We start from the raw sequence: 12,079 nt of genomic DNA on the forward strand, positions 1-12,079 counted from the left end.
ATTAATGGATAGATTGATTTCTGTTTTTTGTTTTTGCAGCATGTCAACTTTGATATTATTATACAGGCTTGTGCATGCACACTCAAAAACACAAGGAGGGAGGGAGGGTGTTTGAAAAATGCATGCACACTGTTAGTACATGCAGAAAGATCCAGACTTACCTGAAAATCTTCTGATACGCATTACACACTCACCTTCACTATGCAATCAACCGGGCTTGTTCTGAGTTTAAAAAAAAAAAAAAAGGCCACACAATCGATTTATTAATGTCATTAAGGGGACCCAACCACAAGCCCAGTTTGGCTCTTGCTAACTCACACGCACACTTCTCACACACATCAGATATTACCATGAAACTGTTCTGCAACATGAGATTTATGTGTTCAAGGAGACATTTGTTAAAAACATTTAGACACAGACACTCGAATATGTATTGTAAATGCAATATTTGTATACAGCTTACACGAAAACGTGTGATACTTCCAGCAAAACTGAATACCAAAGTCAGATAAATGGAACTGGTCTACATCACTCTGCAATTCTTGCTCAAGTTTAACGTAAACTAGTTTTGTTAAGATAATGAGTTACAGTGTTGCGTGCTGGTTCAGGGTAGCCAAGCACAAATCAACGAAATGTTTGCCTGAAGTGTTAGTCTTTTTATCCCTTGCTATACATCCTTTACAAAAGACATCAGTTACCTCCTTGTATTTTCCTGAAGAAATATAAGTGTAAAAAACAAAAGGAAAGCAATGTGGGTAATGATGATTCTTGATTAATTTTGCTGGAAAATACACATCACAATACAGATGTCACAATACTAATAATGTTTCACTTACGATAGTGTTTCTTTTTTAGATTCTTCCAAAGGGTATAGAATATACTTTTTGCTGTCTTTGATGAAAAGGAAAAAATAGTGTTTTGCTTGAGAAACTTTTTTCCCCCAGATAATAAAGTCCTGTAGGATTTCAGTAGTGTGTATGATTTTGGGCAGACTTAAGTTCACTGTCATGTAGGGAAAAAAGAGAAGAGAAACAGTTTAATTTTGTTTGTGCTTGCTTCCACTCAATGTGCTGCAGACAGCTGTTGTAAACTAATAGAATCTGATCTAACACAATGGCACTGATGTCAGCTTTTAACAGAGAACCTTTGGAGGGACAATTATCTAAGACGAGTGGTAGCAATTCTAGTAATATTGTCTTCAGATGTAGTCCATTATAGAAAGTTTTCTTTTTTCTTCAGTTCCAAGGAAATGCCATTGTATCTCACACATCTAAAAAAACAAAAACAAAAAACAAACGAGGAGACAGACATCTGGCCAAAGTGTAGACCCAAGACATCTGGCCAAAGTGTAGACCCAACACACTGGTCAGGCTGTGAGAGCCTACCAAACTAAAAAAAACACTGTATATGTAAAAACATACATGGACACACACAAAGGCACATGGAAAAACACAACGGATTAATTCTCCCAACCATCCGTCCTCCCTCTGTCTCCAAAACTCTCAGCTGTACTGTATGCATAATCAAAAACCAGCAGGGGAAAAAATCTCACCATCTGTAAAGGTTGTGTTAAAAACCAATCACTTTTCATGGCCCGAAAGCCTGAAATCCTCACCATGGTAATACTGGTTCACATGTGATCACAGAAATGACAAAACCTCATCATCATTTCTACTACATGTTCAGTCTTAAAAACAGACAAGAGACCAAGCAGCCAAACCATATCATTTGTAACAGAACAAAAAACATATTGTGTCCGCACACTCATTCATAAAGAAATAAGTGCTGAAATTCTTTAATTAAAAAAGAGATAGAAAAATGTGAAAAAGATTTTACACTGCCTATCTTTTCAAACCACCACATGTTAACTAGTTAAATTTCATACACTGATAAAACAGTACCAGTGAGCTGAGTTTTGTCATAAGGGAAAGATGCTTACTAACTTGATCATAATTTCATACACTGACAGAAAGCATTTAAAACTGGGCTTATTCTGGCTATATGTATAAGGCAAAGATGTTTACTAATTATATTAGAATTACACGCACTGATAAAGACAATTAGCTGATTTTATACCAGAAGACAAAAGATGTTTAATAAGATTTTGATTTCATAAACTAGCAAAAGCAACAGCAGGATGACTTTAGCCTGCTCAGTCTTGTAGAACACAAATTGTTCTGTCAGCTGTACACTCATCTACTTACACATTTTCAGTTGTACAAAAAAAGACAAACATTTTTTTCACTTATCGAGATTCAAGGGAGTGTGGGGGGGATAACTGACAGCACCTATCTGAGACAGGATACATGTATGATCAAGGCATGAAAGTTTTTTTGTTTCTTTTTCCTCACCCAAACTATTATTCTAAATGGGAACAACTGGTCACCTGCAAAACCCACAAATCTGATGACAAGAAGAAAAAAGCAATAACCCCCCCACCACCACCACCAAAAAAACCAACCCAGACTCACAAACATCAGATATGATGGACGGCTCTCAGCTGCAATTAAAACTGTCGGTAAAAAGAGGACGCTAGTCAGGGGGGCAAAGGGGAGGTTACCTACTTCTGGGAGGTTATTGGCTGTAGTTACTTTCGTTCTCCGCATAGGCAGATAATAGTTTGCACAGGACAGGAATCAAGACCCCTGCCGGAGTCTGCACTAGGGGGTCATGGTAAGTATGTTATTTAAACGTCAATTTAGATAAAATTTCCTTTTTGATACGGTTAAACACAAAACAAACAACAAAAAACTAATAATTAGTTTTAACTGAAAATATACTGCTATAATAAATACAATAATTGATTTGAATTGAATGTTTCATTTTCATCACACACGCGCACACACAAATTCCTTGTTCATCAAAACAAGAAACTTTCACTAAGCTCAGTGAAGCCATCAACAGTAAAGCAAAACAGACAGCAATTGTCCAGTTGATAAAAATTATAAACTGAAGAAAATTATTTCCTGCAATAAAAAGACTCAGAACCCAACATGCTGATCAGGCCTTGAGAGCCTACCCTATATCTGAGTAAAACATCACGAAATGAATAATTAAAAAGTAAACACATTAAAAAGATTGTTTTTTATAATCTAAGTGTGATCATATAATACATTAAAATGTGGAAGAAGTCTGGGCACTGCCTTCCCATGCCAAACCCTAAACACAGGGGATATGAATTCACTGCCCTTGTGGCCATAAAAGGCCACGGGACCTGTAACTAATGTTAAGATATAATAAAGTGAAAGAGGCATGGAAGGCAACTGATTTAAAAAGACACATTACAGTGTGGTGACCTAAAACACTGATTTAGTGCCTCCCATCAAATAAAAATTGTGATCTTCCATCCAGAGACTGGTGTGCAAGACAGTTGACAGAGTGTGATCTGTGTCATGTGATCTGTACCAAAGTGGTCTCACATGCACCACCTGAGATAACAGACCCTGCCCTACGATTTACATGGACATAGATGAATGACATATGACCTACACATAGGATCTGCCCTCATGGCTATGGTCTATTTACAGCTATATTTGTTCTGTGATATATACAGATATGGACAGATGACTGACTTCTGATATTGGCCCAAATACTTGTCAATGCCCTGTCATATGTGCTGACAGCTTGCCCTGTGGTCTATTGGCTACCAACTACCACTGACTGACCATAGTCTATACCCTATGGCTGACTGCTTTTACACACACACACACACACACACAAGGCTGACTGCCATGCCCAATGAGCTGCACAACGAAATATGACAGCCTTGTGATTAACACAACTGCAGTTGACTTTCTATGATAAACTACATTCTCTGATTCGACAGCCAACTGCTAAGTGACCAATGGTCTACAGTTTGTGACCTATGATCTTTGACCTTTACAGGGATTTGTTTCAACCATTTGTCTCTTTTCAACATTAGCTTTAGTGTATAATTTGCATGCATCCATGTGATTATGAGCTGAAAGTACACTGGACCAAAAGTAAAGACAAACACAACAAACGTCGCACGAAAGTTTATACCCCCTGCCTACTTGGTTGGTGTAAAAACAGTCATACATGTAACAAGCCCTCTTGTGAACTGTACTGGTGAACATGGGAGTCACAGCCAACGAAGAAGACTAAAAGTTTATGCTGAGAAAATCTTGAAAATATAACCGAGAACATGACCAGATCAAAATCAGCACAAAGTAACTCAGAAAGCCAAGAACTCTGAAGACAAAGTGACATAACTAATTTGGGGGTAATACACAGACTCGCTTTGTGTATATATGAAAGTACCCCCCCGCTAACCCACCTCCGCCCAAAAGGGGGAAGAAAATCACCTTTGCTGCATTTTGATCTGTTATACATAGCCCTGAAACAAGCATGGTTCTTCATATCATGTGACAGAAATCCATATGCCCCAAATCGTCTACACCGATTCTGAAGTAATCAGCATTTAACAAAATAGAACTAAATAAATAATAACCCCAAAACTATAAGTGTTTCTGTGCAAGCATGGTAAGTCCAATATAAGTACACAGTACTTGCTATAAGTATTATTTTACTTTCATACTACAAATAACTGTCAGATACTTGTTGCCTTATTCAGTTATTGGGCTGTGCAATTTTATTCGGTAACTTGCTAATTACACTTTGAGAAGCTATTCCCCATTCTACCACATTACACACTGTGAATCTACTCATTCTGTTACACATTCTATCACATACCACACACAACCTGTTCACTGATAAATAATGTATCAAAATACACACTTTTTGCGAATTTTCTGGATCTGTTCATTCCGTTAAACTGTATCTGGTTAAACATGACATGAAATGTTCACATCATTACATAAACACATTTGTAAGGTGGGGTCCCTGGGAGGATCTTTTTTTTCCCCCTCCATGTTAAACTGTAAAAAACCAAAAACAAACAAAACAAAAACATCTCCCTGAACATAGCAGCAAAAGTGTGAACATGGACCATTAGACATTCATGATTATTAATGTATTGAGTCAAGCCAACACCAGTGAGCATGTTACAACTTCTCTATGTTGAACACTGGTTTCTGCAGTAAAGGGGATGGCTTAAGTCAAATGCACAGCTTCTTTTCTTCTTCAAATTTGAAACCAATGGACTGCTGTCTGCTTCTCCAACACTGTTAACTGAAGAAGAAATATTCTTTTTTTTTTCTGTATGACAGTAGTCAAGAGTTGAAAGGTTTGAAAAAGTTTTTTTCTTGGGTCATCAAAGTGTAAACGAAACACAGTCGTCAAAAGTGAACTGGAAAGGGTTGCGAGATGATAAAGCATGCAAAAAAAAAAAAAAAAAAAAAAAAAATTTTTTCTCCAACAGGTCATGGAGTATAATCAGTGGTCAAAAGTGAACTGGAAAGGGTTGCGAGATGATAAAGCATGCACAAAAAAAACAACAAAAAAAAACAAACAAAAAACTTCTCCAACAGGAGTATAATCCACTGTTTTCAGGGTAGTCCAAAGGCATATTGTTAATTTTGATTGGTTATATGGCAGAGTCAACAGAATGGTCATAGTGTTCCATTAAAAAGAAACATGACGTTAACAGAATGAATAGTTCATTCTTCCATAGAAGAAACAGTGTGATGAAAAAACACACACACCTTTTACAGCTTGTAACTCTATGTCAGGATGTATGTATGATGAACACTCCTGGAAAATAATACTTTTTGTTCAAAGTGTCAGCAGCAGTTCATAATGCATCATCGTATTTGAAAACGACATCAGTTTATGTGAATCCATCATTGTACCATTTGTTCAAGATGCACTTTTCACATTTTAACCAAAGTGTATGCAGCAGTGTATGAAAAAAAAGGGGAATTTCAATACTCCTCCTCCTCGCCTCTTCATAACACAATGCATAATTCATATACCTGCCTTTGATACAATCACATCATCAAACGCCATGATCCGATCAAGAAATGAGCAGTGTCAAGAGTTAGTACAAACTACATTTCATATTTTGATTTAAGTTTGTGAAAAAGTGCACCCTACCCCATCCAAGAACTGCCTTGTTCCATACATCCACACATAAAGCATTACATTTTACACACAAACCCAGAACTCCAAGTCTCAGTGACACACTCTCACACACATACATTTTCTAACAATTTTTTATATAGTTAAATTCAAATCCACATACAGACCGTTTAACTGTCTTCTCCTTTCTCCGCTCTCTTCCAAACATAATCTATTGTGACCCAATTTTATACATGTGACTGTAACATTACAACAACTGCAAGCTCCTTAAGGCTGTATCTGTTGAATACCGGTAATATCTAAGGCACAGTTAAGACTGACAGAAAATAAATATACAGGTAATTCACAAATGTACAGTCCATCCACCTTTCTTTCTCAAATGCTATAAGTACAACACACAATGAGACACAAACAGGTGGGTATAGTGCATCATACTGCAAAATCAAAAACAAAAAGAACAAACCAGTAACAACACGTATGCTTAATAATAATAACATTAATAGGCAAAACAAAATGATAATTATGATAATGATGATGCTAAATTGCAATAAACAACTTGATTAACAAAACAAACTTTACATGCACCAGCAAAAATATGTATACTTTTGATAACAACTGTAATAAACTGCAATCTACAGTTGAGAAAACAAAATTGACTGAAGTGTTATCAAAAGGCCAGTTTCAGGAGGCAGATGGACACAGTTGTGGAATGCATAACTGGACCAGGTTCACTGACGGTTTCCATGTTTACCTCATTAACAGATACTTGGTCACAAAACAAACTTCATGTTTCATGCACAGTTGGCATCAGTCATTCACTGGAGACTGGCCGGTCAGAAATGTAGAAACAAAAACAGCACTGATGACAACTGGGTAAGTATGCATAACATTTTCCCTGTCGATGAATCCTTCCAGGCTTATATGTGGAAGACTAACTCAAATTGCATTCATTCAGCCATTTAAACTGCAAAAGCTTTCGTGTTTCTACAAAAACAATGGTGTTGGTATGTACCATGAAAATTCTGAGAAACCAACACACACTAATAAATCAATTGCAAAATTGTCACCCCAAAAAATGGTGGACATGTATTGGTGGAATTTGGAATGTGGTTGTTGATGTTCTCCTTCCTTAGGAAATGAAAACTTCTGCTGAAACCATTTTCATGACATATGTATTACAGTCTCAAAGGAATTGTAGGAGGAACAAATAATGAAAAATATCTGTTAAAAAATTGGTCTTCAGGTATATCAGAGTCCTTAGTAACTGAGATAACAAAGTCAGCTCTCAACATCAAATTGCGCACAGCACTCTCGCATATTTTCTGAAGAAGATAATATACCGGTACTTTAATACATTCCTATTCCAAAACTCTAAACAAAAGCACATGTTAATGCAGAGAATGATTTTATATACTTCTGAGCAGAAGCACATATTGATACAGGGAATTCTTTCTTTTTTTTATACTGTCAATGCTGTGTTCTACACATTGTTGCCCTGTTTGATAATAAGTTTGATTTGAAAACCATCCCGCAGTGCAGGATGTGCAAAAAACCCAAACAGACCTAGCAAGAAAAACATGTTCACAAAACCTGGAAGGTATGCAATAAACTGAGTTCACATTTTATGATGGTGAGGAGGTACACTGATTGAATGGACTTTTTTGTTGGAACTTGATGACCTTGCAAAAAGCAGAGAGCCCAGGCTCTGATACACAACCATCAGACCTAGAGGAATCTGGTGAACAGTTCTTCAGTACCATGCCCCATTGACTCTTCAGTTAACGATGAAAAAGAAAATGTGTGGAAAGGGCATACACGATTACATTATTCATGTGCAACCCAATTGCTTTGTGATGAATACATTTTACTTCAAGGCAGGCAAATATTTGTTGTACAAGCCATGAATATAATTCATGTTTTTTTGTGTGTTTTTTTTGTTTTTGTTTTTTTTAAAGGAGAGATTTGTGCACTTGTATATGTGCTGAAGTTTTTCAAGAAATCCCGGTGATTGAAATAGCTTGTGCAGCAGAATAATTGATCCAAATCACCAAACCCACACGTGAACAGGAAAACAATGAATCCTTTGGTAACTCAATCTGAAGAGTCACTTGCACAACATACATGCACACTTTGTGTAATTAAACCAACACCAGGAAAACAAACAGGAAGAAAGAAAGTATGAATGTCACCTACATTAATGCAAGCCTGTCACTTCACTTCAGCGCAGTTCTCAAACATACTGATTTCACCTGAGAAAGAATTAAAACCAAGCAACAGAAATCCAGGAATCAAGTAAAGCGTGATGCTCTGCACTTTCGTGCTCCACATATACCTTTTAATAATGATACTTTCCACAGTCTACAACTTCTGGCTGTGAAATGTGATTGTTTTCAACTGGTCTTTCTGTCAGATGCATAGATGTGGAAACCCTATGAAAAAAGTTGTTGATGGCCTTCACCCAATGAGGGGGCAGGGGCTATGATGGCTATGATGTTGATTATTGATAGCATAAGATCAACTGTCTTGTCTTGAGCATGGAAAGACAAGGATAAAGAAATAACAATGACAAGAAGTGGTGTTCAATGGACACCTAACCAAACCGGAACAAGACAGCAGATCAACCTTTGTATTTCATGATCCATTCCAAGGGAAGCACAAAACAGCCCTACAGACAAGGCTCACGTAAAGACTGCTCTGCATTCCAGGGAATGCCTGTTTTTCAATTAAGATAACAATCAGTGAATATGTGGATCAACAGCTGGCCAATGCATGTCCATTATGTTTTTACAGTGTTGACCTGTCTTTCGTAAAAGAGTGAGAGAAACTATAAGGCTTTCAGCAAACTGTGTGTGCATAATATTTTTTATTTTAAACCCAATCCAACCCTGTTGTTTACAGTCCAACTGACCACAAAGGGGCCATTTTAGCACTGAATACCTGTTAGTTCTTAAAACCAGTCAAAGAAAAATTAAATTCATGTTAAAAATCCATTAAATTTAAAACAATGTTAAAAAGGCCTATTCATCTACATCTCCTTCAGTCCACCAAACTTCATAAAAACAGACTGGGCAGACAACAAATTAAATCATGTCTCTCAAGCTACCTTGACAGCTTAACAGAGCGGATGTCAAAAAGAATTTTAAAAATGTCTGCTGAATGGTATGATTCTTCTTAAAACTCATAGTGTAAGGTATGTATTGTGTGTGTATTGTGAAGATGGGAATATATCTTGATAAAAGTGCTTGCAGTTTTTGTTGGGGTTTTTTTTTTGTTTTTTTTTGGTATGCAATGGTAAGAATGGGTGTCTGGGAAAGGTTTTTTTTTTTTTTTTTTTTTTTTTACCTATTCATGTCAGGCCTCTTAGGTACTTCCTCAGTGTCTAACAAAATGTATGTAAGCACATTTGTTCATCTGAAAGTGCTGCAAACCAAGTGGTTATTAAACAAAATATTAATTATAAATGTGTCTTTTTTCAAATTCTTGAATTCAACATATCCACACTGATTGTCTGTATCTGTATCAAGGTATTGCAGATTTATGCAAAGTGAAACACTGACAATATAAATGTACATAACAAAAAAAAGGTAAATAAATGAATAATATGTGTAAAAAACAATAAAATAAAGAAATGACAAAATCAACATAAAAATGTAAATCAAAATGCAACAAGATAATGAAAGAAAGACATAAACAAACCAGGTTTAACATGATACATATGTACTGATTTGTACATTCACACACATGAAACAACATCAACAAAAATATACATATATACTATTATGTCATACAAAATAAAAACACATCCATTATGATCTCAATATTACAACAAAAAAGAAAAAGAAAAAAAAGAAGCAAACTAAAAATAAAAAAGACTGAAGACATGACAGAGAAACACGAGGCAGAGAGAGACGGCTGGACTCACTTATGCAAGTCAGTCTCCTGTCACTGTTTTCTTGACATACTTTGTACAGCACTACATATGTGAACCCCTCGCCCTCCCCAAAACAAAAACAAAACAACAACAAAAACGAAGACCAATCACTTTTTCTCCAAAAGAAAAAAAAATCTTTACCTCCACACTCCTCAATGAACTGATACTGAGATAACCACATGTGTCACTTGACATCAGTTTCTATCATCTTCTGTTCATTAGAGAAAAAACCAAGCAAGCAACAGACAGGCTTTTTTGTGTTCAAGACTCACTCACAGTCCTCCACTTCCACACAATGAAGGAAAGCGGAAGAAGAAAGACTCCAACAGGCAGGTGTCATTGATGACCCAGCTGTTCGTTTTGCACATCCCTTCACAACACAAGGAAATCATTTCTTCGCAAACGGCACACCTGTCTTGATCTTCAACATTTCCACAAGTTAAAAACAGAGAAAACAGATGGAGAGAAAAGCCCAAGTCTGTTCAATGCTCCTTGGCAACTGTTCACCCTTGCACACACACACACACACACCAGCTATGCTGGCACAACCGTCCCATAGGTCCATACATTCTTCCCTCTCAACAGCACTGTTTCCTCTCAACAGCAACGTTTCTTTTCTTGAGACTCGCCGTCCAGCTCGGGCGTTTCTCCGGGTCGTATCAAGTCACGGCGGATGGTCATGCGGTTCATGGCGTCTGTGTGCAGCACGCGGGCCATGTCCTGGAACATCTCAGCCAGCCCCCAGTTGTCCTTGCACGACACGTTGTACACGCCGGACAGCACGTCCTCGCACTCCGACATGAACACATCCAGGTCTGCCTCCTCCACGGGGTCCTTGCCGTCCCCGTCAGCCATGTTGCCACACAGGAAGATCTTGGCACCCTCTGCATTCATGACGATGTCCAGGATGTACTGGGACAGGATGGTGAAGGTCTCCTTGTTGTTGCTGTTGTAGCACAGCAGGGCGGCGTGGGCCCCACGGTAGTAGCTAGAGCCGATGAAGCTCATACGTTCCATGCCGCCTGTGTCCCACAGGGTCAGCTGCACACACAGTGGACAGGTGTTGAATGCGGTCACATCTTTTACTGTGCATTGATGTATTTAGTTATAAATATTTGTTTGTATGATCAATGGTTTCTCCACTACAATGGGAATTCATTGACAGTTTCCTCTTTTTTACTATGTTCAGTCAAATCCATATACGCTACCCCACATCTGCCAAGCAGATGCCTGACCAGCAGCGTAAGCCAATGCGCTTAATCAGGCCTTGAGAAAAAAAAACAAAAAAAACAATCACTTTAATCACTCAAACTAAGAGGCAAGATTGCATTGGCTCACAGTGCTGCAGCTTTGGAGGCTAGTTTGCCTTTCGGGACCATCCCAATGCCGACTGTCCAAAAGCCCTCTTGACCAAGAGAATGGGGATGTAACTTGGACAAGACAGTCTCCACTATAATCTAATTCTAGCCCTGATTCAGTGATAGTCAGGACAACAACTGCCTCCTCTGCTGTTCTGATGGTAACAGTCAGACACAGCTGACGATCATACAATGATACATGTATATATATGTTGCTTATGACAGCACAGGGCCACACCAGGGGTGCAAAACAGTGGACACTGATCCAAAAGTACCTGGGGAAGAAAACGGAAAAGAAAATTCTGCACAAGTACAGTCATACATTTTCTGTTCCGCTTTGTAATCTGTATGTATCACAGTCTTTGTCACTCTTAATCTCTTTAAAAGAGATTTAAAAAAAAGAAAAGAAAAAAAAGTGATTATGATTCTGATTCTGGGGGTAGGGGTGATTTTATGATACCTTTAATATTTTCAATCATTTCACAAGTTTTTTTTTTCATGTACAGCTGAACATGTGAGGCCAAGCTTACTGCCCATGACCAAGAGGAAAGCTGCAATATGCTTATGACACTCCTGTGCAAAGAGGAATGAATTAAGAAACTAAAGTGAACATGATAATAAGGAAGAAATCAACAGTTTCACATCATGTGTGAATACTGGTTGAAAAAAATATTGACTGTTTCAATCCAAATGACTTGAACCACTTTCCAGCTGGTATTTCTGCATCCTCTACAAAGCACACTGTTTCCTTTCTTTCTTCAAATATCTTGCCACCACTTTATGTTTCTCA

At 37.6% G+C, this 12,079-nt stretch overlaps 1 protein-coding gene across 4 annotated transcripts in view; it reads right to left on the bottom strand.

The window, feature by feature from the left end:
• Positions 1–382: 382 nt before the first annotated feature.
• The window catches only part of LOC143285474 (ras-related protein Rab-35-like), a 53,875-nt gene continuing 42,178 nt past the window's right edge, over positions 383–12,079 (bottom strand). For all 4 annotated transcript variants that reach the window (XM_076592783.1, XM_076592785.1, XM_076592784.1 and 1 more), the window contains exon 3: positions 383–10,972. In XM_076592783.1, coding sequence (XP_076448898.1) covers positions 10,529–10,972 — 444 coding nt within the window. In that variant the 3' untranslated portion in view covers positions 383–10,528. The remainder of the gene's footprint in view (positions 10,973–12,079) is intronic.

The sequence above is a fragment of the Babylonia areolata genome, chromosome 9 (genome assembly GCF_041734735.1).
Source record: "Babylonia areolata isolate BAREFJ2019XMU chromosome 9, ASM4173473v1, whole genome shotgun sequence".
In the NCBI taxonomy this organism is placed as follows: domain Eukaryota; kingdom Metazoa; phylum Mollusca; class Gastropoda; order Neogastropoda; family Buccinidae; genus Babylonia; species Babylonia areolata.